Below are 26,975 nucleotides of genomic sequence, written 5' to 3'. Positions count from 1 at the left end.
GTTGCCATTTCCTCCTCCAGGGGATCTTCCCCATATAGGGATAGAACCCATGTGTCTTATGTCTCCTGAATTGGCAGGCAGGTTCTTTACCACTAGTGACACCTGAGAAGCCCTTCAGACAACCCTCAGTCAGTCAGTCAGTTCAGTTGCTGAGTCGTGTCCAACTCTTTGAGACCCCATGGACTGCAGCACATCAGGCTTCCTTGTCCATTACAACTCCCAGAGCTTGCTCAAACTCGTGTCCATTGAGTTGGTAATGCCATCCAACTATCTATCTCATCCTCTGCTGTCCCCTTCTCCCACCTTCAATCTTTCCCAGTATCAGGGTCTTTTCTAATGAGTCAGTTCTTCAAATCCAGTGGCCAAAGTACTGAAGCTTCAGCTTCAGCATCAGTCCTTTCTATGAATATTCAGGATTGAGTTCCTTTAGGATTGATTGATTTGATCTCCGTGCAGTCCAAGGGACCCTCAAACATCTTCTCCAACACCACAGTTCAAAAGCATCAATTCTTCTGTGCTCAGCTTTTTTTATAGTCCAGCTCTCACATCAATACATGACTACTGGAAAAAATATAGCTTTGACTAGACAGACCTTTGTTGGCAAAGTAATGTCTCTGTTTTTTAATATGCTTTCTAGGTTTGTCATAGCTTTTCTTCCAAGGAGCAAGCACCTTTTAATTTCATGGCTGAGGTCACTACCTGCAGTGATTTTAGAGCCCAGGAAAATAAAGCTCACTGTTTCCGTTGTTTCTCCATCTATTTGCAATGAAGTGATGGGACCGGATGCCATTATCTTTGTTTTCTGAACGTTGAGTTTTAAGCCAACTTTTTCACTCTCCTCTTTCACTTTCATCAAGAGGCTCTTTAGTTCTTCGCTTTCTGCCATAAGGGTGGTGTCATACGCATATCTGAGGTTATTGATATTTCTCCTGGCAATCCTGATTCCAGCTTGTGCTTCATCCAGCCCGGAATTTCGCATGAGGTACTCTGTATATAAGTTAAATAAGCAGGGTGACAATATACATACAGCTTTGACTATTTCTCTCCCGATTTGCAGTCAGTCCATTGTTCCATGTCCAGTTCTGTTACTTCTTGACCTGCATACAGATTTCTCAGGAGGCAGGTCAGGTGGTCTGGGATTCCCATCTCTTTAAGAACTTCCCACAGTTTGTTGGGTGGCTCCTGGTTCCTTCCGCCACAGGTCGTGAGGCGAGACCTCCAGTAAAGGGCGCGCGGCGAGCAGCGGCTGACGCCCGCGATCTGCCGCTCTAGCCTGACGTGAGTCATAGAGTCGCGACTTCCGTCGGGCCGGGAAGGAGCCGGAAGTTCGGCGGGCTCGGGGCGTCGAGATGGAGGAAGCGGAGTACGAGTCGGTTCTCTGTGTGAAGCCAGATGTCCACGTCTACCGCATCCCGCCGCGGGCCACCAACCGTGGTTACAGGTGACCACCTGCCGCCAGGCTAGGCTAGTCACGACCTAACCCCTCCCCGGCCATCCCCACACGCCCACTGTGGGAGAGGACGGCCCGGCCAGTTGACGGGCGAGGGGCGGGCACAGGTAATGCTGCCGGTTCTCTCAGGTCGAGGCCGGAGCAGCGAGGGTACCCAGACTTTCTCTTGTCTCAGTCCGACGAATGGGGTCCCGGCGGCGGGGACGGTTGAAAGCGATATATAGCATTTAGACCCTAAACATGGTCGGGAGTGGTGGTGTCACAGACCTTTTTTTCAGCGCTAGCTGAAGGCCTTGAAGGGATCCTTGGAAAGACTTGAGGGGAGGAGCCCTGTCACTGGCAGAAATCCCCCAGGGAAGGAAGGGAGCCCAGAACCGGTCCAAAGGACCCGTCCTGGGAAGTTTTAAGCTGATGTTGAAAGCCCAGGGGCCCTTCCTTACCCAGTTTTCTTGGCACGAACCTCGGCCTTGATCACAGCCTCTGGCTGTTGAGAGGCATCCATCCGCACTTGTCTGGTGAAATGTTCACCTGAGACGAACAAATAGGCATGTTTGTAAAAGTAGATTATGTGGAAGTGAACACAGGAAACTGCCCTGCCAGAGGAAAGGGGGGGTTGGGAGGATACTTCCTTTCACCGAATGTCTTTGTACAGTTTGCATTTTGTCTTCGTTGTCAACGACGAAAAATATTAAAAGAAAATAAGATAATGTCTCATATGGATAACCTAGCCTATGGCTATTTTGTGCCACACGGGGTTGGGGGTGGGGGTGAGCGGTCTTGAAGGCAATGTTTGTCCAGGTTATTTGGAGATACAGGGTTGTCCTGCACCACAGGAATGGTGGAGTGTCAACGTCTCTGGCCTCTTGTTACTTTTCAATTGTGTTAACATGGCCTCGTAGCTGATTTTCTAGTGAACAAATACTTTATTGAGTATTTTTTTTTTTTTATTGAACACCTAGTACATCCATGACATAGTTTAAAAATAATATGAAAGCAACAATAGTGAGACAAAAACTCATTTGCTTTCTGTGGTCAAATGGGATGGGCCACCAAACCAGGGATGGTCATCTGCCTCCCTCCCTTCAGGAGGATGAGTCTGGTCCCCCAGAGATCGAGGTTACCAAGTGTTAAGGATGGCTAGGTTGGCAAAAAGGGAACTGCCAGCCTCTGCACTTCAGCCTCAGAGCTCTGCTTAACTTTAGTTAAAGGCCTCTTGTCTCAATAAGAGGAACTGAAGCTGAGTCAGCTGACTTGTGAATTGAAAGTCTGCATTAATGTGGCCTTCAAAACAACCTGCGTCCACAGTTATGACGTCTCTCCAAGACCTGGCATATGCTTAGGGACTTCTAAGAAAAGCCTCTTGGAAACACCCAAGGTTTTTGCTTTTGGGGGGTTTACTGAGATGGAACTAAAATGTAAAGTTAATGCTTTAAAAGAGCCAAAAGAGGCTGTTGAGATAGGTCTGTGGTTTCCTGGGTTTATTTCTCCTCAGGCTGCCTTTGAGAATAGATTTCCTGAATACTCATTCACTTTTCCCACATGTCCTGTTGGCTGTCCTTTACTCGTCTGCTAACGCTTGCTCCCCTTCTTCTTTTCCTCCAAGATGGTCTCAGTGGTCCCAAATGATTGCTCTGACGGCCACAGCCTAGCAGTGTCTTCAGCAAACCATGTAGTTTGTAGTATTTGCTTTCTCTACAGAAAAAAACCTAGAATTCTACTTCAGAGACGGTCTCTATAATCTGGAACTGGGGTTGGCCAGCTATGACCCATGTGTTTTTGTTTGGCTCATAAGCTAAGAATGGTTTCTACATTTTTAAATGGTTGGGGAACATTTTAAAGAAGAATTTTTCAGAATGTGAAAATTATATGAAAATCAGGTTGTCCATAAAGTTTCACTGAAATACAGCCCTGTTCAGTAGAAAATATGTAGTTAGAACACCTGAAGCACCAACATGTGACGCAGTATGACTGCTCTCCCTCTGCGGCTGCAGAGTGAGGAGTCCGGATGGAGATTGTGTGGTCCTTTTCCCAAGACGTCTGCCAACCCCGGTCTAGAGCACACAGCCCACATGCCCTTCCCATCCCTATCCCTACCCCCAACATTGGAGAAGGGGAGCAGGAGCCCCTCGCAGCGGCACAACGGTTTTTGTCCCTTTAGGGCTGCGGAGTGGCAGCTGGACCAGCCATCATGGAGTGGCCGGCTGCGGATCACTGCAAAAGGCCAAGTGGCCTACATCAAGCTGGAGGACAGGACCTCAGGTAAAGGCCAGGGAGGCCTGCGTGGGGCTGAGGTACCACACCTCCCACTTTGTAAAGGGAGGGGCGGATGAGGCCTGGCCAAGCCACTCAGGGAATCGGGGGATCTGTCCTGGAGATCAGAGCCCGGGTATACTTGTACACTGACTCCATTCCCCAACCTTTAGTTTAAAAGAGTATTTTCTGTCAAGCACCTGTTCTTTTGGGCATCCTTAAGGCAATAGCACCCTACTCCAGTACTCTTGCTTGGAAAATCCCATGGACGGAGGAGCCTGTTAGGCTGCAGTCCATGGGGTCACTAAGAGTCGGACACGACTGAGTGACTTCCCTTTCACTTTTCACTTTCATGCATTGGAGAAGGAAATGGCAACCCACTCCAGTGTTCTTGTCTGGAGAATCCCAGGGACGGGGAGCCTGGTGGGCTGCCGTCTATGGGGTCGCACAGAGTCGGACACGACTGAAGTGTCTAAGCATAGCATAGCAAGGAAGTACTAATTTGGGAGCCCAGAGAGAAAGGGCCTACAGGTTGGTCCCAAGTAGGAAGCCCTGGAGCTTGCCTGGAAGATAAGCCACACGTTGACTTCTGCTGTTAGCTTGGTTTCTTAATCAGGAATTCTGCTTATCAACTAAATGGTAACTTCCCAGACTGACCACACCCACTAACTGAAAGAACTGGAAATTGTCCTTCTCAGCTCTTTCTGTGGCGAGAGGACAAGCCAAGCTGGGCTGTGTTGGACTCAGCTGATAGTTGTCCCCCTTGGCAAAATCTCTGGCAATCCTGCGCCACCAGCGCCTCTGGGTGGGCTGTGGAGGGCAACATGGCCTGGAGCAGTCCCAGCCTACCCCCTGGAGTTGGAGTCAGATGCAGGGCTTCTCAGTCAGATGCCCCAGCATTCTGTAATGTCTTCTTTTTCTACCATAGAGGTTTTCCTTTGTGGGGCAAATAAAATGCAAAGATTCGTGAGCAAAACTGGCTGCCTCTTCTCAGATCTGCATCACTGTGTCTGAGCTATGGGGCCTTAGACAAGCCACATGACCTTTGATACCTTGGACTCCTTTTTGGTGAAGTGGGGAGCACATTATTTCCTGCTTCCCAGGATTGTTGGAATACGAAATGAGCACATAGATATCCGAATGCTTTGTGAACTGCAAGGTGACCCAAAGCGCCAGTTTGTTTCAAGCATGACTGAGCATTGATGGCAGAGGAGTTTGAAGGGACGGCTGCCTGGTCTGCCCAGAGAACTCTGGCTGCGAGATTTGCTGGATGTCCCAGGTGGCATCACAAGGGAATGGCAGCACCTGTTCTCTGGGGACCCTGGGAACTACCTTTAAGGTACACACCTGGTGTGCCAGCCACTGCTCAGAGCTGAGCCTCACCTGCAGGAGCCACCCCAGGACACCCTTAGCTTGGGGTCCCGCCCACTGGGTCGTGTTTGTCCCTCACTTTCCAATCACTCTAGGCCAGGGTGTCTCAGCTTCGGCAGTAGTGACATTTGGGGCCAGCTGAGTTATGTGGTCTGAGTCATATTTAAGATAACTTAGCAACATCTCTGACTTCTCCCTACTAGATGCCAGTAGCACCCCCAAGTTGTGACAGTCACAAGTGTCACCAGACATTGCCAGATGTCCCTTGGCAGAAGGGAGGTCCAAATCACCTGTGATGGAGAACCACTGCTCTAGGCTGAAAGCATCCGGGTGAATCCCAGATCCCCAGGTACCAAACTAGAGAGGGCAGAGGAGTTAACAAGAAGCTACAAACTTGGTCCACCGATTTGGATTCAGTTCAGCCTTGATCGCACAGTCACCTCTGAACCATAGGATTTAGTAGAAACTGGTCAATACTTGACTCATCAACAGAGATTAGCACACTCGAAAACAATACCAGTTGTAAATGCTCGAAGAAGATGTGTGTTGCACTACACCCTGGAGAGCCGTAGTTGATAAGGGGATGTATTTTACAAGAGCTGTTTTTGTTGTTTTTTTAGTTCTACCTGTTTATTGCTACCAATTCATTTCTCTCTAACCCCCTCCGTCATGCCAGCGCATGGACTGTAGCCCGCTAGGCTCTTCTGTCCATGGAATTTTCCAGGCAAGAATACTGGAGTGGGTTGCCATTTCCTCCTCCAAGGAAGAGCTGTTTTTAAAATCAGTCACTCTTTTGGCCTGTGATTAGATTAAATCAGCCTGCTTCAGGTCCTTCTGAGAGTGCAGAAACCCGCCTGCTTCACTGGGTTCACCTGTCCCTTGAGTCCTGCCTTTGGTACTGGAATGATGCAGAACGTGTGATCTCCCTAAACCAGGGCCCTTAGGGTACAGGCAGTGGATGTGAATGGGCGAGACACGGAATGGTGACCAGCTCCAGCCCGTCATTCTCACGTGGAAGTGGAAGCCCAACGTTGCTAGAGCTTTTGATTTTAAGAGAAGCCAGAAATCTGGATTATTTTACATGTAATTTGATTTTGAAGTGTTGGCAGTTAAGTTGAAAGTGCTAAACTAGGAACTGAGTCTGGCCTGTAGGCCACCTCTGACCTAGACGTCTCATCGGTTGTATTCCTGTTGTGTCCCTTTAGCCAGAATGCATTTGACTTGAATCCAGAGTCAGGTTTGCCGCTCTGCCTCGAAGGGCAAGGGCCCTAGTCATGGGATAGAAATAGGCTGTGAGGGCCTCAAGGCTCATCCTCACTTCCGCTTTCAGGGGAGCTCTTTGCTCAGGCCCCAGTGGATCAGTTTCCCGGCACAGCTGTGGAGAGCGTGACGGATTCCAGCAGGTACTTCGTTATCCGCATCGAAGATGGAAACGGTAAGCTCGGGACTCGGGGCTTCCTCTTCCGAGAAGGGTTTCCTCTGCCTTTGGAAAGTAGGATTGATTGTGTGTTGTCCCCCAGGGCGACGGGCGTTTATTGGAATTGGCTTCGGGGACCGAGGTGACGCCTTTGACTTCAATGTTGCCTTGCAGGACCATTTCAAGTGAGTGGTTCCAGGAGACACACTCATGCTTCCTCCCTCTTTCGTGGGACAGAATGATCTCCCAGGTTAGGATACCCAGGTGGTTGTGTGTGATCTGTCTGCTGGCAGTCTCAGGGGAACTCACTTCTCCTTTAAGATAGGTCCCCTCTGCGCTCTTCGAGTCCTCATCTCTGCCTTGAGGTCTCCTTTTCCTGAGGCCCATCTCTGACCCCCAGTCAGCTGCCCCAGCCTTGGAGGTGTCATGTCTCTGCCCCCGTCAGTCCCTTGAGTGGCCGGGGTCCTTTCCCGGCTCCCTTGGCCTTTGCAGACCCGTTCCTCTATGCTGTGATAAGCAGTGCTGGGATTTCCAGGCCACTCAGCACATGCCCTGCTGGTCCTTTCTGAAGCTAGAACGGCAGGAAAACCTCTCCCCTGCCATCTGAGGCCTCCATCTCTGGCTGTGGGGAGTGTGCAGCTGCTCACGTGAGTGCTTCTAGCTCTGCTCTGCTCTACGTGGCTGCTGGAGCACTGCTCTTTGGAGGGTGGGGGACCTTTTTGGTGCTTTCCACTTGCTGGGCATCTGTCCTGTCTCACCATCTACTTTTTAAGCCCCCGGACGGTGTTTTGGTCTTCACGCCACATACTGAGGAGGAGAGGCCCAGGTTCTCAGATTTCCTGAAGACCAGTGTTAGGACTCTCTACCTAAATGGCCTTGTGGCGTTTCATAGTCTTTGAGGCGTAGGCAGTCGGCATCCCGTGTTGCTGGTGAGGAAACTGGCAAACGCGCAGCTGCCTACATGTCAAACCCAGGACCTGAACGAAGGCCTAGTTCTCAAGCTGCTCTCAGGTCCTCCTGCAAGGCTGCAGTCACAGCCTTGTCCTGGACTGATGGCAGGTGGGACTGAAGCGAGGGCGTGAACACAGGGCAGCCCGCCCCTTCCTCACCTCTTCCTTCCTCTTTTCTCCCCAGGTGGGTGAAACAGCAGTGTGAATTTGCAAAACAAGCCCAGAACCCAGATCAAGGTCCCAAATTGGACCTAAGCTTCAAGGAGGGCCAGACCATCAAGCTCAACATTGCGGTGAGTGCTGCCCCTGCTCGGCGGCCTTGGCCACCACACCAAGCCCAGCCCAGAGCCGTCGCTCTTCTCAAAGTTCAGCACGTGTTTATTGAGCAGCAGCCCAACGCCAGGTATTGCGCTGGGGGCGAGCAAGAGGGCTCTGCTATCACAGAGCTCAGAGTGGAGCTGAGATGAGGGAATCGAGATGTGATTACATGGCGGGAAGGTTCTGTGACCTCAGGATGTCTTCAGTGCTATGAACTCCTGGAGTGGGGAGTCCTGCAGCCTAGAGTTAGGGGGAACCAGAGATGCCTTCCTGGAAGAAGTGACCTACGAGCAAGGGAAGAGAGGTCAGAGGGCGGTTCAGAGGGCATGGCGTGTGCAAAGCCTCTTGAGGAACATCAGTCGCTTGCTGACGTAGCTGATGTTTCTGTGTTGGCTCTTGGCAGGGGGGCCCATGTACTCACCTCGGGTTGTGTTTTGGGGACGTCCCTGGTGGCCCTTTGGTTAAGACTCCATGTTCCCGATGCGGGGGACACGGGTCCAGTCCAGTCCCCGGTTAGGGAACTGGATCCCACATGCTGCAACTAAGAGATTCCTCGCGCCACAGCTAAGACCTGGCACAGCCAAATTAAGAAAAAAAAAAAAGATGGGCAGCGCTCTGCTGGCAGGGAAGCGTCGGGTGGGCACTGGGGGTCACGGGCAGCTCTGCTGGCGGTGGTGTCCTGGCTCCCTTGTCGTGGTCCTGACGGGCCCTGCATCTCAGGAGCAGTTGAGCTGGGCTGGAGTGCAGGACGTGGCCTCTGCCTGGGTATGGGGGTGGAGCTGAATGATTGGGGGAACTGAGGACCTCGTGGATTTGTTTCTGAAGACAGTTTGTAACCTGAAAATAACAGTCTTCCGCTTCACTTACTATCTCTTTTCTCCTCTCTTCTGCTTCCTGCTGGTGATGATTTGGGACCCTTGAAGTTGGTCAACTGTCTCTTAAGAGAAAATCCAGGTCATGTCCCGTGGACTGGTTGGGATGTGAGTCTCTGTCTTATTGGGAAGAAACTAACATTTAAAGAGCATCAGCCGTGTGCCAGGTAGTGTTTTTAGGGCACTTCTCACGCGGATTAAACATTCTCCCCGTTTACAGGAGAGGAAGTGGAGGCGTAGAGAGCTGGAGGGTCTTGTGCAGGGTCGTCGAGCTAGAATAATCAGCACAGCTGTACACGTACCCAGGGCCTGGAGGGCTTAGGCTACCCACCCCAGTATTCTCTGGCGTCCCTGGTGGCTCAGCTGGTAAAGAATCCATCTGCAATATGGGAGACGTGGATTCGATCCCTGGGTTGGGAAGATTCCCTGGAGAGGGAAAAGGCTACCCACTCCAGTATTCTGGCCTGGAGAATTCCATGGACAGTATAGTCCATGGGGTCAAAAAGAGTCAGACACGGCTGAGTGACTTTCACTTCAGTTCACTTGACTCTGGTCTGTGATCTCAGCATTGGATTAAGCTGCTGCTCTCCTGGCAAGGTGGGAACCATGCCATCTTCATCTTTGAGATGCTCTGGCTTTTGGTTCACCTCGGTGTTGACGTTTCTGTGTTTTTTTATTAAATGTTTCGTTGAGGTATAATATACATACAGAAAAGCACACACACTGTAAATGCAGAACTCAGTGACTTTTTTAAAAACAAATATGCGGCTTCTCTGGTGGCCTGGTGGTTCAGAGTCTGCCTCCAGGGCAGCGGGTACGGGTCTATCACTGGTCCGGGAAGATCCCAGGTTCTGTGGAGCTGCTGAGCCTGTGCTGCAGAGCCCGTGCTCCGCAAGAGGAGACGCCAGTGCACTGAGAGAAAGCCCATGCACAGCCGTGAGGACCCAGTGCAGCCGAAGATGAGGAAATAAATGTTGAAAACACAAGTTTGCTCACACAAGCTAGCCCCCAGATGAAGATGTGGATGGCTCTCAGCGCTCTGGAAGCCCCTCCCCTGCTCTCTTCCGCAGGACAGAGTGAGCACTATCCTGATGTTGTTTTTAACGTTTTATTGATTGACTCACACACCTCATATTCCTTTATGTATGGCTCCTTTCGTTTACTCAGCCTGGCATGTGTGAGAGCATCCATATTGTTGAGTGTAGTCGGTTTATCCTCGTGCTGGTGGCAGGCTGCATTATGAGAAGGAATGCAGTTACCTGATGGTGGGCATCGGGGCTGTCTCCAGTTTGGGGCTGTTACAGGAGCGCTGCTGTCAGTGTGCAGATGGTGTCTTTGGTGCCCACGTGTATGTATTTCTGTTGGGTCCATGTAGGAGTGGAATGGCAGAGGCATCAGGTCATATGTTCAGCTTTAAAGATTCTTACAAACAGCTTTTCAAGGTGAAAGTGCTGCGTGGATGGCTGCTGCGCGTCCTGGTGACGCAGACGTTTGGGGCCCCGGGGTCACCTTGTGAAGTTTTCTGATGGCAGTGGGGTCCAGCAGAGCTGACCGATGCTCATTCCTCCCCTCTTTTTAGAGCATGAAGAAGAAGGACGGCGCAGCCGGGACGCCCCGCGCCCGGCCCACCAGCACTGGAGGACTGAGCCTGCTCCCCCCACCCCCAGGGGCAAAGACCGCTGCCCTGGCCCCTCTCTCCGGGGAGCATCTGTCTGTGGGGGGCTCTGTCGTCCAGCCAGCAGTTTCTCCCAGCTCAGGTCAGTGTGCGAGGGTGATGGCCCCGCAGCTTGGGCTCCTCTTCCCCCTGGCAGCGGGCCCCGCAGCTTTCCCTCCTTCGCCCACGTTGGTCACACTTAGTGCCCGTTGTGAGGAACTGGAGGGTGGGTGCCACAAAGCTGGTCCTGCCCACACTGGGTAAGGGCTTCCTCTCTTCCCACCACTTCTCCTTCAGGGTGTCTGTCCCGCCCTGATGGGCAGGGACTACAACTCACTTGTTGCCGTGAAATCTTCAGCGCATGGGTTCCTGGTTCTCAGAGGCTGCTCATTAAATGAGTGAGTGATGGTGACATGGTCTCTGGTCACAGGATGCTCAGTCTGTTCGTAACAGAAGAGAAGAGTCCTGAGCACAGAGACCAAATGCACAGGGACCAAACTCACTACCAGCCACATGATCTGGGGAGCTGTCGTCATGGAAGAGGTGGCATTGAATCAGGCCTTGAAGGACAAAGATCTGGGCAGGGGTGCTGGCGTTGCAGACAGAAGAGCATGAACAGGACTTAGACTTTTAAGCATTGGTGTGTTAGGGAGATGGAGGCTGCACGAGTGTTCCACGGTGGGTGGTGGGAAGTATACCTGGAGATTGAGTTTGTAGCAGGCTCCTCAGCGAGGCTGTTGGGCACTGGACGCCGTGAGGCAGCTCCCCCAGCGGCTGCGCTGGCGCTCGCTCCAGGCTGTGAGCAGCGCCCCTGGAGACCCGGGGTTCTGGACGTGAGTGCCTCGTGCCAGCCGCGGAGGTGCTGGGAGGCCAGCCCGGCCCCTCAGTGTCCCCACCCTGCCTGCCAGGCCAGTGTGATGCTCTTCGCCTTCCTTGGGCTGGCTGACTGTCGCCAGACCCCTTTCTCTGACCAGCATATTGGGCTGGGGGAGGATCCCGACAAGAAGCCTGCTTTCTTTCCCTTTTAAGAGTCGGGCCTACCTGGAGGTCAGGCTTCAAACCTCAGCCCTGTGGGGAATCCCTCACCCCAAGAGAATGGCAGGAGCAGCAGTTGGGGAGTGTGCCTGCCCAGCCCCTGGAGTCACTCTCAGTGAGGTCACAGGACCCCTGGGCTTGGCATTCTGGGGACAGGGGCGGGAACCTGCACACTTCACACCGTTGGGGGCTCACTGAGGCCTGAGGGCCACAGTCTCGGGCGTTCTGTCTGTGGCCGATGCATGTCCAGTGCCAACGTGGAGTCCCTGTGTCACGCCAGATAGCGTTTGAGGGCACTGCAGGTGCAGCGCCAGGCCTCCGCTCCCAAGGCCTCATGACGTCACGCGCCGGACAGGCAGCCGCAGGTCGTGACTAGCCAGCATTCAAGAGCACTTGCTATATGCTCCCAGGCCAGACTGAGTGAGTTCACAGTCTAGCTAACCGTTGTGTGATATTCAGAAGATTGCCTGCTACTTCGTGCCTCAGTTTTTTTATCTGTAGGAAAGGAGTAGTAATGATGCCTACAGCACAGGTTTGTTGTGAGGATCCAATGCGCCAACCCACACAGTGCGCGCAGAACGGCACCTGGACAGTGTAAGCGCTCCCTGAACGTTCGCTCTCGTGTGCGTGGCACTGCATCGTTACACCATCATCACAGTTGACTGGGCCTGTTGGATGCCCTCCACTTGTATTAACATATTTGATCCTCAGACCGGTCAGTCTTACGAAAAGTATTCATCACTGCTGTCTCCATTTTAGAGATACGGAGATTGAGGCTGAGGTAACCTGCATAAAGTCAAACAGGCTGGCCTGTCTTCCCCCAGGGGCTGTGGTGAGGTTCAAAGGAGATAATGTCTATTAAATACTTACGTGCTTATTCGCTCAGTCGTGTCCGACTCTGCGACCCCATGGACTGTAGCCTGCCAGGCTCCTCTGTCCATGGGATTCTCCAGGCAAGAATACTAGAGTGGGTTGCCATGCCCTCCTTCAGGGGATCTTCCCCAGCCAGGGTAGAACCCAGGTCTCCCACATTGCAGGCGGATTTTACCTGCAGATTCTTGACCTCAGATTCTTTACCATCTGAGCCACCGGGGCAGCCCACGTTTTACAGTTCACTGAGTGTCCAACTGGGCGAACTACTGAACTGTGGAGGGCCCTGCTTGTATGTGGTTTTCCGGCCCATTAGACATTAGACGTAGCTGGTGGGAAGGCAGGTGGCTGGCACAGGGCCTTAGGAAGGGGTGCTGGCACCACTGGGGGAGGGGCCGGAAAAGCAGGCCTGCCGCCACGTCGTGCCCTCCACCTGGTGACAACGCCCACACAGATGCCCACTTGGGACTTCTGGAAGACTCCCCAGCCCCATAAGTTTGGCTCCTAGGACTTGGCACATGTCTGGGACATAACTTTCTCAGCTAGTTGAGCCAGACACTGGCCCGAGGACTTTATATAAAGACAGTGTTGCAGTTTTGGTGAGCATTCTTCGTCCAAGAGGTCAGGAGGTAGTACATTTTACAGGTTTCCAGCATAAATGGTTGGGGCGAGGTGTGCTCCAGGTAGAGTGATGGCGTGGGACCCGCCCTCGCTGGTCCCCTCCCCTCCGCCTGGCGTGTGGCCTCTGCGCTGTCTCCAGGGGCCCCTGCTGGTCCCCTCCTCTCACCGGGCATATGGCCTCTGCACATCTCCAGGGGCCCCTCGGGCTCGTCAGAAGCAGCAGAAATGTGAATGGCTGGAGGTGTTTGTTGCCAAAAGGCACGTCTCTGCACGTCTTTCTCAGCACCTTGGAATCACAGTCTGATTTCCTGGTTACTGAGGCAACCAGAAGGGGAGGTCTCTGACGCCTCTATCTCTTTCTCTCCTCTTCTTCCCATCGGACTTGGGGACGTCTGTAGGAGGTGCCACTGTGTCCTGGCCACAGCCCAAGCCTGCCACCACTGCCACTGCCGACATCTGGGGAGACTTCACCAAATCCACAGGGTGAGGAGGGTCAGGTTCTCTGTGCTGGGACTGGGGCCAGGGCTGTTACTTTACAAACCTGGGATCGCGCCAGCGCCTTCCTTCTGACGTCGGGAGCAAGAGCACTGATGTAGACACTTTCAGGCCACTGAGGGGACGGAGCCCCAGAGTGCCCACTCTGGGTGGCACGTTTCTCTCTGGGAAGGCTTTTTGCTGCCTTCCGCTGCTGAATGGCCTGGAGCCGCCCTCTGCAGCTCCTTCTGGTCTTTAAACCACCTCACCAGGTACTCTGGCTTGTCACAGTACCTCTAATCTCCTCCCAACTAGCTACCCCAGGACACTGGGCCAAGCGTTCACCAGGGTTCTGGCGTTGGCCCATCCTCATGGGACCTCTGCCTTTTCTGCTTCCTTAAAATTTCAAGCCTTTCCTAGGGATCAGGGTGAAAAGATGCTAAATGCACAGCATCGTTATGTGGACAGGCTGTAGGCTGGGAGTCAGCACACACTTGCTCTCAAGGACCAGGAAGCCAAAGTTTAAACTGTGCAGGCTAGTTGGTCTCTATCCCAGCTCCTCATCAGCACTCCTGTAGCCCAGAACAGCCACAGTATGTGAGTGAGGGAGTGTGCCTGTGTACCAGTGAAACTTTATTTACATAGACAGGCAGAAAACTAGATTTGGTCTAGTCCTGGGTTGTAGTTTGCTGACCCTGGCTCTAGAACATTCAGAAACTGGCTTCTTAGAGTTCTTTCTGCCTACAGAGAAGTTACATCTTTTGTGCTCTGTATTTCCAAACATTTGAAATCTGCCCCTCTCCCTATCTTTCCAGGTCGACCTCCAGCCAAACTCAGCCAGGCGCAGGCTGGGTTCAGTTCTGACCTGGACGTGACTCTCTTCCTCATAGGACTTCTGGAGAGGAGCCGCCTCGTCGGGGCTGAAGGAAGGAGCATGCGGTGCTCCCTGGCCAGCCTCTGTTGGGAACATGAGTCTCTCCTCTCCTCCTCCTTGCCTGGCTCTCTCAACAGACTGGGCGTGTTGGGCGGTACATTGGCCCCGTGTCACACTGATGCCTGGGATTCAAATTTGCAACCAGAACATGGAAGAAGAGTTTCTGGATCCCTACCCCCGTCTGTCCTCTTGACATGAAAGAGACTCTGAGACTCTTCCATCGTGATGACTCTTATTAAACACAAGCCCCGAAAGCAAAAGAAGGGCTGGAGTGTACTACCTGGGTTCAGACCAGCCCGTCTGGGGGAGGCCATAGGTGTCACATGATCGCTGTCTGGAGGGGGCCTTTGTGCACGCGTCGGCTGAGCCACTCCAGTCAGGAGGAGGGAGTCCTTCCTGATTTCCAGCAGGTCTTTAGGCTGCAGCCTGAACAGATGATCAGGAGGGAAACCAAGAGTATTAACCAGCTTTTTAAAATTCTCTTAATGTTTGCTTTGCTAATGTGCTGATCTGCACTAACTCATGGTCTTTGTAAAAGCATGCTCTGGCAGCCTGCCCCCGTAGGAGCCTCTGAAAGCATTCCTCACCGTCAGCCGCAGGAGTTTCTCTGAGCTTCAGGAGCAGTGTTCATCTCAACCTCGTGGCCTGGTTTCCGTGTGTGCAAGGCCCGGCGGGCAGGGCAGGGCCGAGGCAGGCGCTGGCGGCAGGTAGGCCTGCGTCCGGGCCAGAGAGTGGCCGCTGCTCTCATGGAGGTGAGGGGTTTGGCCCTGTTGTCGCGGGCCGCCGTCTGGGCTCCCAGGCTCACTGCGTGGTTCCTGGCGGACTTGGGCTCTCTCCCGGCTGTTTCCTGAAGTGCCTTGTCTGCAGACAGCTCCTTCCTTTCTCCTCTCCTTCGGGGACTGTACGTGACACACAGAAGGAGTTCTGAAGCAACTGGAAGTCTAGGCTTGCCTGTGTTCCTGGTTTATAGGAAATACTTTTATCTGAGCACACCTCTAAAATCGCTTCCATTGACATCCAATACCTCTTTAACTGAAAGCGTTCCTTTTTGAAAGGTCTAGATGATGAACTGAAAAAAAGTCTTGGCCTTTTGGTGGGACCAGATTTCTAAGATAAAAAATAAATATTTCTACTCTGTCACTGTATGTCAGAGATGGAAATGTTTTTGGCGCCATGGCTGCTAACTCCTCCAGGATGCCTCCGCAGGACACACACTGCCTTTTACCACTGAACCCACGTCCAGACTTAAGACTCGGGCCACAGCGACAGGTTGGCCAGAATGGGGGGATTTGGCCCTGTTGCCCTAAGGCAACCAGTAATTTCTCTGGTTACAGAGAACAGCCTTTCTGCCCTTCTGGAACATTCTGGGCTTCTTGCCCTCTAATGTGCTGGGCGAACCTGCCTCCTGCCAAGACGTCCCTGTGGAAGCAGCTCCCTAAACAGTAAGGGTGTCAAAAAACAAGGTAAAGGCCATGGCATTTACCACACCTGTGGCTTCTGTAACAAAGGTGTGCTTTCACTGTAGTTATAGAAACAGCCCCCCTGACCGGTAAGCCGAGTAAGGGGTGACAGGAGCAGGAGATGGATGGTGAACGTGAGTCAGCGAACTCCAGGAGGCAGTGGCGGACAGGGAAGCCAGGCAGGCTGCTGTCCGTGGGGTCACAGAGAGGCGGACAGAGCTGAGCAACGGGACAGCAGCCAAGGACGAAGGGCGTTGGAGTTGAAGATCCTCTTGCCCTTTAAGTAAGGAAAAGGAAATTACATCAAGGGATTCTCAGGAGTAGTGAACTTCTTTGTCTGTCTGCTGTCATTCTCCGTCTTCTCTAAATGCCTTAGACGCTAGGAAAGAGGAAGCTTAGCGTTAGAGGAGGCCCTTGACAGGAGCCCTGTGCCGCTGAAGGGGAGCCCTTGGTTCTTGGAGACAGACCTGGGCTTTGATCTAGACTGTCTTCCTGGTAAAAACGTGTGCCCGCAGTCTCCTTAAGCCAAATGTCACTTGGACGAGGCATCTGAAGCACTAGCAGGTGCCCATCCTGTAGTCTGACCTTAATCACCTTGATGTAGAATCAGGTAATGCATCCAGAACTGTTATTCACAACAGTGCTGCTGAAGAAACCGCAGTCAAAAAAATCTAACCTGGAAAGCACCTTGAGGGATCTGTAGGGCAGGGGACAGTCTGGTGCGTCACAAGCTAGAATCCCAGCTATGGGACTGGGGTCCCCAGGTCAGCCCCCAGTACCGAACCATGCATCTCCTCACATCCTTGACTGGAGCTTCCGAACTGGGGTGGGGATAGGAGGTAGGTATTGGGTTTGAGGGCTTTGAGACTACAGGATGTGTTCATGATTACATAACATTGCAACATGTCTCACCGGCTTTAAAAAGCCAACTGCCACGTTGTGTGAGTTGCCCTGGTCCCGGAGCCATAGTGTCGAGGTGGGAAGATCAGCCTTGCTGACAGCCAACAAGAAGCTGAAGCACTCAGGTCAGCGGTCTGCAAGGACCCGGACGCTGCCAGAGCCACCTGAGCTGGGGAGCAGACCCTTCCCCGGTTGATCCTCAGATAAGCCCCGTCTGCCAGCACTTGGCAGCCTTGCAGAGGACCCAGCCAAGCTGTGCCCAGACCCCAGAACCCTGAAACTGAGTTAGTAAACGTGTCTGAAGCTGCCAAGTTTGCAGTGATATCATTAGGCAGCAATAAGTAACTAATACAAAAGGTGAAAGGGCATCGAATGGGAGTCAGAGGGAAAGAAGGGCCTGGACACACTGAATGGCAGTATGGCCTTGGGAGGCCACTTATCCGGCTCCTTGGGGTCTCACTTTCCCTTTCTGTGACAACAGCTGTTGCTTATGTCTGCAAGGCACTGGTCTGTGCCCTTAAGGTAAAATTTGTCTCAGGAACTTCCCCGGCAGTCCAGTGGTTAAGACTCCCTGTCCCCACTGCAGGGGGCACAGGTTGGATCCCTGGTCCGGGAGGGGTCCACATGCTGCGGGGCAACAAGGCCCGGCTCCACAGCAAGAGAAGCCACTGCGGTGAGAGGCCTGCGGATCGGAACAAAGACTGGCTACCACCCTTAGCAACCGGAGAGAGCGGGCACAGAAGCAGAGAGCAGCACAGCCATAAATAAGGTTTAAAAAAGATCTTAAAAAAAGTCAGGCGTTATAAGACCCTGTCAGTTAACCTTACGGTATCCAGCAAGTCCAGTTGACCGGAACACATGTCCTCTAAGCCTCCTGCTTAATGTGGTCTGCCGATGGGGTGCAGAGTCCAACCCAGCCTCGCACCTGGGTTTGGCAAGCACTTGGCCCTAGCAGCGTGTGGGTGCGAAGTCCCAGTCACATGTTTCCGTGACTGGAGCCACAGACTTGGACCCCGCCACAGTGGAGCCGGCATGACTCCCTTCTGGTGGCCGGGCCCGGGCCGCGGGGCTGGGTGCCACCTGTTTATGGGGCAGCGACCAGTGTCAGCAGCGCTGCGGGTTCAAATGCCCACAGGCCAGGCTGGGCTGAACAGAGCCCCGGGTCAGCACGGCAGCGGGCTCAAAGCCTCCGGGGGAGGGCTGATGCCAGTGTGTGCTTCCCTGCGGTGGGCTCCTGGGAGCCCCGGGCTAAGAAGGTTCAGCAGAGGAGCTGTGTGCTGTCCCTCCCAAAATATCCGGAGGCAGTGCCATGGTGGAGAGGAAAGAACACGGGGTGAGACCCACTGGACTTCGCACTGTGTGCCCTCGGCCAAGCCACTGCACCTTTGCGACCTCTCGGTCTCCTTACCTGTAAAGCTGAAATAACCCTAGAAGCTGTAGCCTACAATTCCCCTTCACAGAAGAGTTCAAAGGGGACGGAGGATGGAACGAGAAAATGGGAGGTTAACCGCCGGCAGTGTGGAAGGCCGCCAGCATGGGCTGACCACGACGTGTGTGCACTGGGACCCCCAAGGAAGACCTGGTACGGGTGGGCCTGGACAGGTCCACTGGGGAGACGGGCAAGAAGGGGGGAGCGCAGACCCTGGAGCTCAGAGCAGGGTCTGAGCGCAGACCTCAACGCTGTGAGCAACATTCTGGAAGTGAGGGCTCTGTGGGGACAGGCAGGACCAGAAGTGGGCTGGGAAGGCCATGAGCCTGTCAGCACCTGGGTTCAGTCGCTCAGTCATGTCCAGCTCTTTGCGACCCCATGGACTGCAGCACGTCAGGCTCCCCTGTCTCCCAGAGCTTGTTCAAATTCCTGTCCATTGAGTCAGTGATGCCATCCAACCATCTCAATCTCTGCCACACCCTTCTCCTTTTGCCTTCAATCCTTCCCAGCATCAGAGTCTTTTCCAGTGAGTCGGCTATTCACACCAGGTGGCCAAAGCACTGGAGCTTCAGCTTCAGCATCAGACCTTCCAATGAATATTTAGGGTTGATTTCCTTTGGGATTGACTGGTTTGTTCTCCTTGCAGTCCAAGGGACTCTCAAGAGTCTTCTCCAACACCACAGTTCAAAAGCATCAACCCATAATAGCCAGGACATGGAAGCAACCTAGATGTCCATCAGCAGATGAATGGATAAGAAAACTGTGGTACATATACACAATGGGGTATTACTCAGCCATTAAAAAGAATACATTTGAATCAGTTCTAATGACGTGGATGAAACTGGAGCCTATTATACAGAGTGAAGTAAGCCAGAAGGAAAAACATCAATACAATATACTAACGCATATATATGGAATTTAGAAAGATGGTAACAATAACCCTGTGTACGAGACAGCAAAAGAGACACTGATGTATAGAACAGTCTTATGGACTCTGTGGGAGAGGGAGAGGGTGGGAAGATTTGGGAGAATGACATTGAAACATGTAAAATATCATGTAAGAAACGAGCTGCCAGTCCAGGTTCGATGCACGGTACTGGATGCTTGGGGCTAGTGCACTGGGACCACCCAGAGGGATGGTATGGGGAGGGAGGAGGGAGGAGGGTTCAGGATGGGGAATACATGTATACCTGTGGTGGATTCATTTTGATATTTGGCAAAACTAATACAATTATGTAAAGTTTAAAAATAAAATAAAATTAAAAAAAAAAAAAGCATCAACCCTTCAATACCCAGCCTTCTTTATGGTCCAGCTCTCACATCTGTACACGACTACTGGAAAAACCATAGTCTGTAGACTATATGGACCTTTGTCAGCAAAGTATATCTCTGCTTTTTAATATGCTGTCTAGGTTTGTCACGACAAGGCTGTGATCCATGAAGGAGCCGGGCCTGGGTAGGGATTCACCAAATCTGGAGATTATGGACGGGTTGACACAGACCTGAGCCACGCTGGGGAAGCTGGGGGCCCATCTGCTTACTGGCAGAGGTCGGTCAGCCCTCCTTAGGCGGGGCCAGGGACACCACAGGGAATCTGTGCCCTTCTCCTGCAAACCTCACAGCCCTCCTCATCCCAGACCCCAGGGATTGACCCAAATCTTGGACCACAGCTCTCAGGCCTGGCCCAGGTCGCAGCCTTGCCTCCATCATCCCCAGGTATCAGAGCCCTAAGGACACATTGGCAACCCCTAATGTAGTTTCTCAGGTGTAAAACCCAGGCTTTGACAAAGATAAAACTACCATTTGGGGAGCTTCCCAGGTAGCACAGTGGTAAAGAACCCACCTGCCGAGCAGAAGATGAGGGTTTGATCCCTGGGTCAGGAAAATCCCCTACAGGAGGAAATGGCTACCCACTCCAGTGTTCTTGCCTGGGCAATCCCACGGACAGAGGAGCCTGGGGACTACAGTCCACGGGGTCGCAAAGAGTTGGACACGACTGAGCACCACCACCATCCATCCCCTCCTACCGGTGGGGAAACGGAACCATCAGCTGTAGGCCTGCTGCTTTTCTTTGTGGGAATTTACTTTTTTCCAAATGTAAAATCACAAAATCAAACATGCTTCTTCAAACAAAACATTCCTTCCTCCACCCTAGAGATTCGGACCTGCCTGCCTCCCCCTTTTGAAATGGACCCAGTGCCTTCAGGAATGCAGGGAAGTTGAGGCCCACTGAGGATGGACATCTGAGCTACTGTTAGAACAGACAGGACACATCGCTGTTTAGTTTCAAAAGCATGCTTTCCTCTATGGTTTCCTCCCCATTCCATGTGGAGAAGGCACCCGAGCTTCTGAGACGGGAGGGGCAGTACGTGGGCTTCTGCCATTTTATCCACGAACAAGCGGAAGCCAGAGTGCCTCACTGGAGACTGCAGGACAATCAAGAAAACAAAGGCATTCTCCCCACAGGTCAAGTAACTGATGCCTCCTCAGTCTGGTTGGGCGATGGGTCAAGGCCAGACTTTAGGAGTTTAAGGCCTTGAAGGCAGGGCCAGGGGGCACAAGGGCTTCCCAGGTGGCACAGAGGTAAAGAACCCTGCCGCCAATGCAGGAGAGGGGATTTCAACCCCAGGGTCGGGAAGAGCCCCTGGACAAGGGCGTGGCAACTTACTCCTGTATTCTTGCCTGGAGAATCCCAAGGACAGAGGAGGCTGGTGGGCTACAGTCATGGGATCGCAAAGGGTCAGACACGAGTTAGTGACCAAACAGCAGGGGACACAGAACCCCAGACTGCTGCTGGGTCTCAGTTCCAGTCGACCCTACCACCTTGCAGCTTCTAGGCCCTGAGCAACTGGCTTAGTCTTCAATTTCCCGTTTTGGCATAAGGAGCTAATAATCCCTGTTTGGGGGTTATTACCGTCCGGAGCAGTAAATGCAAGCCTGTGGGAAAAGCCCTCCGTCCAGTGTGGCTTCCGGGCCAGAGCCCGCCTCACGCTCCCTGCGACCGGCCACACCCCGGGCCCAGGGCGCGCCCCCGACGCGAGACGACGCGAGGACGCGGGCGGTTCGGGCGCCAGCCCCTCTCGACCCCGCCTCTGGCCCCGCCCCCGGCCCGCCACTGCCCCGCCCACCTCTGGCCCCGCCCTGACCCCCGCCCTCCGGCCCGGCCCGCTCGGCCTGCGCGGCAGCGGCGTTGGCGCGCGAAGGTAGGAAGCCGGCGGCGCGCCCTGCCGTGGGCCAGGGGCTCGGGCGCGCGCGGCGGGCGGCGGCCGCGGGTGGGGCGGGTCGCGGGCGCGCGCGGAGGCGGGGAGGCGGGCGCACGCGGAGGCGGGCCGGAGCCCCGGGCCTGGGGCATGGGGGCCTCAGGGCGCGCGCCGCCCCTCGCGCTCCCCGGCCCGCCGCTGGCGGACAGCGCCCGCGGCCTCTGCGGACGTCCTGCCCGCCGTCCGGCTCCAAATCCCGCCCGATTGCCGCGGCCTAGGGTGGGCGGGAGGAGGCGGGGGCTCGCCCGGGACAGGCCTTTCCCAACTCCGCCACCAGCAGGCATCCCTTCCTGCGCTTCCGGTGGGCCAGGCGCCGGCCCTGCCCCCCATGCTTGGGATTTTGTTTCAGTGCAGCCTGCGAAGTCGCAAGAAGTCCCCTTTTGCCCATGAGGAGACTGAGGCCCAGCGCGGTCCTCTGAGTTCCCCAACATAGCAAACCCTGCAGGGATTTGGGCCCTCCTGGGGCCTCTCACCGTGGGGCCTGAGACCCCCATCTCTGGGGTTGCCCTTGTGAGCCGGCTCCCTTGTGATTTTTATGCGCTCTGAGCCGTTGCCTGCCTTCCTGAGGACCAGTCTCCCCAGGTCCCTCTGGGACCTCTACTTGTCTTGGGGATTGGGAGACGGTTGGAGGGAAGCGACACTCGGGTACCATCTGTTCTCATCTGAGATTCCCTGTTTTCCATAGCTAAGCTCACAGCAGGTGCTTACCAACCAAATCCTGTGACCGGATCAGAGCAGAGGCTAAGGCCAGGGCAGGCTCCTCAGTCAGGAAAGACCTCAGGAGTCAGAAACGGATCTTGGAGATTTCTTTGACTTAGTTCCTCTTCTCCCGTGTTTTCTCTCAAGCCCTGGGTCAGCCCTTGGAGACTAGGTACCCCTCCCACCCCGGAGTCCGCTGTGGGGGACACGGCCCGGTTTTTAACCTTGGGCTCCTGAGATGTGGCTGGTGTTGAATATGTGTTCCTGGGGTCCTTGTGGGATCCTTTTCTGTGGAGAATACACAGGCCAAGACTTGCCCTGTGTGACCCCGACAAACCCAGGGAAATTTTCTTTTCCTTTCTATTTTTTTCTTTTTCATTTAGTTTCCTATATTACTATTTGTCTCCTAGCATTCCTTCACTCACTCAACAACTGTTAATGGTATTTGGAGCCTTAAGCTCTGCAGAGACACCAGTAAGCAAGGCCAACTTGGTTCCTGCCCTTGGAGCAGACCAACAGCATACCTGTAGGAAAAAAAATTTTTTTTGGCTGGAAGATCAGGGTTTACACTCTCAGAAGGTGACATTTTTGGCCGAGGTCTGGTTGAGAAGCAGAAGTCGGCCGTGAAAGGAAAGGGGAAGAGCATTCCAGGCGGAGAAGGTGACAGGTGCAAAGGCCCTGAGCTGCAGCGTGCTTGGTGTGTTTGAGAATCAGTTAGGCCAGCGTGGCTGGGGAGGAGTGCGCTGGGGGAGAGGAGAGATGAGGTGGAGAGGTGGACCAGGCTGGATCAAGCAGGCCTTGTGGGCGTGGTAGGACTTTGAATTTTATTCTGAGCGTGATGGTAGCCAGAGTAGGGGTTGAACAGAAGAGGGATGTGTGAGACCAGATGGGTGGGGGACAAGAGAGGAAGTAGGGACACCCATGAGGAGCCATCTTAGCAGGCTGGGCAAGAGGTGGCAGTGGCTTATTTGATACACATCAGAAACCTAGGGTGGTGACTGGCATACAGTAAGTACTACATGGTAGCCATCCTGTGATTGTTTAAAACTTTGGAACCAGGCACACGTGGGTCTCACCTGTGGCTTCAGCTCTTCATGGCTGGATGTGTTGCTCTTGTTCAGTCACTCAGTTGTGTCCAGCTCTTTGCAAGCCCATGGACTGCAGCACGCCAGGCCTCCCTGTCCCTCACCATCTCCTGGAGTTTGCTCAAACTCATGTCCATTGAATTGGTGATGTCATCCAACCATCTCATCCTCTGTCACCTTCTCCTTCTGCCCTCAGTCTTTCCTAGCATCAGGGTCTTTTTCCAATGAGTTGACTGTTCTCATCAGGTGGCCAAAGTATTGGAGCTTCAGCGTTGATTTTCTTTAGGATGGACTGGTTTGATCTTGCCATCCAAAGGACTCTCAAGTCTTCTCCAGCACCACAGTTAGAAAGCATCAATTCTTCGGTGCTCAGCCTTCTTTATGGTTCAGCTCTCACATCTGTGCATGACTGCTGGAAAGACCTGACTAGACGGACCTTGGTCAGCAAAGTAATGTCTCTGCTTCTTAATATGCTGTCTAGGTTGGTCATAGCTTTCCTTCCGAGAAGCAGTCGTCTTCTAACTTCAGGGCTACAGTTACCATCTGCAGTGACTTTAGAGCCAAGAAGAGGAAGTCTGTCACTGCTTCCACCTTTTCCCCATCTATTTGCCATGAAGTGATAGGACTGGATGCCATGATCTTAGTTTTTTTAATAGTGAGTTTTAAGCTCGTTTTTTCACTCTCCTCTTTCACCCTCATCTAGAGGCTCTTTAGTTCCTCTTCGCTTTCTGCTTTAGAGTGGTATCATCTGCATATCTGAGGTTGTTGATATTTCTGTCAACAGTCTTGATTCCAGCTTGTAACTCATCCGTGACTGGATGACTTTGAGCAAATAATTTTTGGTGTGGAGAGAGGAAAGGAAAGTGTTATTACTTGCAATAAGTAAGGAGAACACCTGGGATTGTTCCTAAAATAGTGTTTCTGAGCAAATCATTTAACTGCACCCAGGCTTATTGTTGTCATCTGTAAAGTGGGTAGAATAGTAGCAGCGTCCAGGGCTGTCGAGAAGGTTTAAGCAGATAAGGTAGAGGTGCAAAATTTTAGGCACAGGGTCTGGCTCATGGTAGGTTCAGTATTTTTATCATAATTTCTAGTCAGCAACTGGAGAATAAAGAAGGGATAATGGGTAAGAGCAGCTGGTACATTTGAGATTCATGAGTAGCCTTTGAGGAACTTTTTGGCTAGTGCCTGCAGCTGGACCTGGCAAATGGCAGCTTTGCAGGGTGGACAGAGGACTAAGCAAGAGTGGGGAGGGAATGAGTGCAAAGGGTGTCTTCTCTGTATTTATTCACCCAACAATGGCTGAGGGGCTACAGTGCACCAGGCAGGGTTCTAGATTGGGTACTGGTACTGGTGATGATAGCACTAATAATAGCCAACCCGAAGGACTTCCCTGACGGTCCAGTGGTTGGGACTCTGCATTTCCACTGCAGGGGGCTGGCGTTCCATCCCTGGTGGGTGAACTGAGATACCTCATGCTGGCCACCACAAAACAAACAAATAAAGACCAGTGGTATTAATTACATAACAGTGGGGAGTCATTAAGGTAATTCTGGCTGATGCGATGGGCTTCCCTGGTAGCTTAGCTGGTAGAGAATCCACCTACAATGCAGGAGACCCTGGTTCAATTCCTGGGTCGGGAAGATCCCGTGGAGAAGAAATAGGCTACCCACTCCAGTATTCCTGGGCTTCCCTGGTGGATGAGACAGTAAAGAATCCACCTGCAACGTGGAAGACCCCGGTTCGATCCCTGGGAAGGAATCCCTGGAGGAGGGCATGGTAACCCGCTCCAGTGTTCTTGCCTGGAGAATCCCATGGACAGAGGAGCCTGGCGGGCTACAGTCCATGGGGTCTCAGAGTCGGACACGACTGAACAACTAAGCACAGCACAGCTGATGTGATAGTGAAATCCTGAAATCTCAGTGACGTAGCACAAAAGAAGTTTATTTCTCATTCATGAGAAGTCCTGTTAAGTGCTTTCTACGTGGTGACCTACAGACCCAGACCCCTTCCAGCTTGTGGCTCTAGCATTCTCTAGGAACTCCGCGTTATTTCCTTCCAGCTGGGGGACAGGGAAGGAGAGAAGTCCTCGTGGGAGGTTTTCATGGGCCAGGTCTGAAGTGGCAGACTTTAGTTTTGTCTTAATTCTGCTGTTGCTGTTCAGTTGCTCAGTCATGTCGGACTCTTTGAGACCCCATGGGCTGCAGCACGCCAGGCTTCCCTGCCTTCACTATCTCCCGGAGCTTGCTCAGACTCATGTCCAAGTCGGTGATACCATCCAACCATCTCATCCTCTGTCGTCCCCTTCTCCTCCTGCCTTCAATGTTTCCCACCATCAGGGTCTTTTCCAATGAGTCAGTTCTTCGCATCAGGTGGCCAAAGTATTAGTTTCAGCTTCAGCATCAGTCTTTCCAATGAATATTCAAGACTGATTTTCTTTAGGATTGACTGGTTTGATCTCCTTACAGTCCAAGGAGAGTCCAAGATTCTCAAGAGTCTTCTCCAACACCACAGTTCAAAAGCATCAATAATTCTGCTAGTGAGAACTAGATCACATGGCCATATCTGACTGCAAAGGAGTCTGGGAAATAGCTTCTAGCCATTTCCCATAGAAGAACTGGAAATGTTCTTTGGTGAACACACAGCAGCTCCTGTCATACCATATCCTGGTACATAGCTAAGCGTGAATCATCTTATTTAAAACTCATGGTAAAAGCAGGCACTGTTATTATCCCATTTTACAGATAAAGAAACTGAAGCAAAGTCATTGGCCCGGGGTCACACAGCTGATGGGAGGCACAGCCAAATCCAGGCAGTCAGATGCTAAAGCTGTAATATCCAGAGCTTTCCATGAGGAATTCAGTGGTTATTTTGACAGCTGGATGGAAGCTATGAACATTAGAAAGTGCACATACACACAGGGTTTAGTATGGTTTCTCGGGCTCTGTGATAGAACCCAGAAGGACTGACGGGGAGAACTCTGTGGGCAGAGCCAAGGGCATCTGACTCCCTGCCCCCATCCCCTAGGGCCCTGGTGGGGAATAATTTAGTTCAGTTCACCAGGCGCATCTGGGCCCCCTCTCTGCCCATCTGGGAAAGCAGGGCTGCAGAGCTTGGCTGGGGGTGTTTGTGGCCCCCCTCTGCTCTGGCTGTGGGTGTGCAGCCTGTAGGGGGGCGTTTCTGGAGGCTGTGTCTGGAGGTGGGAAGATGGAGCCCCAGGTTTTTGTGGTGAGAGCTCCCTGCCTCTGAGTCTAGTTTTGCCTGAATCCGGCCTTGGTTGTCATGGCAACATCCAGGCACTTATTTTTTTGGCCCCGTGTGTTGGCTCCTGGTTTTCCATTCCTGGTTTTCCATTTCCAGAGTAGATTCCCTAGTTGGGGACAAGGGGTTTCAGGCTCAGCTTGGACTGTTGTACATTTATACGGCACCTGCTGCATTCCTCGGTCTGACCTAGACAAGGTTGGTAGAGCCTTGGAGTGCAAATGCCCCTGCCTTGCCCTCAGGCCCTCTGGGAGGCTGCCTGGCTTAAGTGGAAAGAGTTTAGGGCTGCTTCCCCTTTCTGCAGCAGCCGCAGTTTGGAATAGGTGAGAGCCCCCAGCTCTCTGCGCCTGGTTTTCTCATCAGGAAATGGGTTGAGGTGAGGATTCAAAGTGATCGCATGAATGTGACACAGTGTTAGAGCAGAGAGCACCCGGAGGCCGGGGGTCAAGAGGTAGCAGGAGCCCAGACGGGCGACGCCAGCGACAGAGGGAACAGCAGCCGCCTTGCTCTGACTGCTGGTGACGTGCCAGCCGTGGTCAGACCCCTTACTCGGTTCAACCCATTTAATCCTCACGGTGACTGTCAGTTTCACGAGAATGCTGAGTCTCGGTGACTCGTGGGTCACACTGCCAACAAGTGGCAGGGCGGGACTCCGCTGTGGCCCT

General features: G+C 53.0%; 1 protein-coding gene and 1 long non-coding RNA gene across 3 annotated transcripts; one reads left to right on the top strand and one right to left on the bottom strand.

Annotated features, from left to right (window-relative positions):
* Positions 1-1,282: 1,282 nt before the first annotated feature.
* On the top strand, positions 1,283-15,356 carry NECAP2 (NECAP endocytosis associated 2). 2 transcript variants are annotated; one of them, XM_019982649.2, is made up of 8 exons: positions 1,283-1,441; positions 3,609-3,709; positions 6,402-6,506; positions 6,592-6,673; positions 7,623-7,731; positions 10,208-10,385; positions 13,207-13,291; positions 14,098-15,356. In XM_019982649.2, exons 1-8 carry the CDS (start codon positions 1,350-1,352, stop codon positions 14,144-14,146), a joined length of 801 nt encoding a protein of 266 aa, XP_019838208.2. In that variant the 5' UTR covers positions 1,283-1,349; the 3' UTR covers positions 14,147-15,356. The 2 variants fall into 2 exon arrangements, with proteins under 2 accessions (XP_019838208.2, XP_019838209.2); XM_019982650.2 differs by lacking the exon at positions 3,609-3,709 and having other exon boundaries at positions 1,306-1,441.
* LOC139178986 (uncharacterized) lies at positions 8,305-21,045 on the bottom strand. Its single transcript, XR_011563429.1, has 2 exons — positions 20,920-21,045; positions 8,305-16,055 (listed from the first exon to the last, which is right to left on the bottom strand). It is a non-coding gene; the product is annotated as an uncharacterized lncRNA (long non-coding RNA).
* Positions 21,046-26,975: the final 5,930 nt, after the last annotated feature.

This window comes from Bos indicus, chromosome 2 (assembly GCF_029378745.1).
Source record: "Bos indicus isolate NIAB-ARS_2022 breed Sahiwal x Tharparkar chromosome 2, NIAB-ARS_B.indTharparkar_mat_pri_1.0, whole genome shotgun sequence".
Classification (NCBI taxonomy): domain Eukaryota; kingdom Metazoa; phylum Chordata; class Mammalia; order Artiodactyla; family Bovidae; genus Bos; species Bos indicus.
Note: the sequence above shows the minus strand (reverse complement) of the source record. Positions and strands in the feature narration are given on the sequence as shown.

Bases quoted from the DNA above. Each gene is read 5' to 3' on its own strand.
- NECAP2 (XM_019982649.2), top strand. From the start codon at position 1,350: ATGGAGGAAGCGGAGTACGAGTCGGTTCTCTGTGTGAAGCCAGATGTC. The intron at 6,507-6,591 runs GTAAGCTCGGGA...GTTGTCCCCCAG, and splicing joins CCGCATCGAAGATGGAAACG to GGCGACGGGCGTTTATTGGA. The intron at 10,386-13,206 runs GTCAGTGTGCGA...GGACGTCTGTAG, and splicing joins AGCAGTTTCTCCCAGCTCAG to GAGGTGCCACTGTGTCCTGG.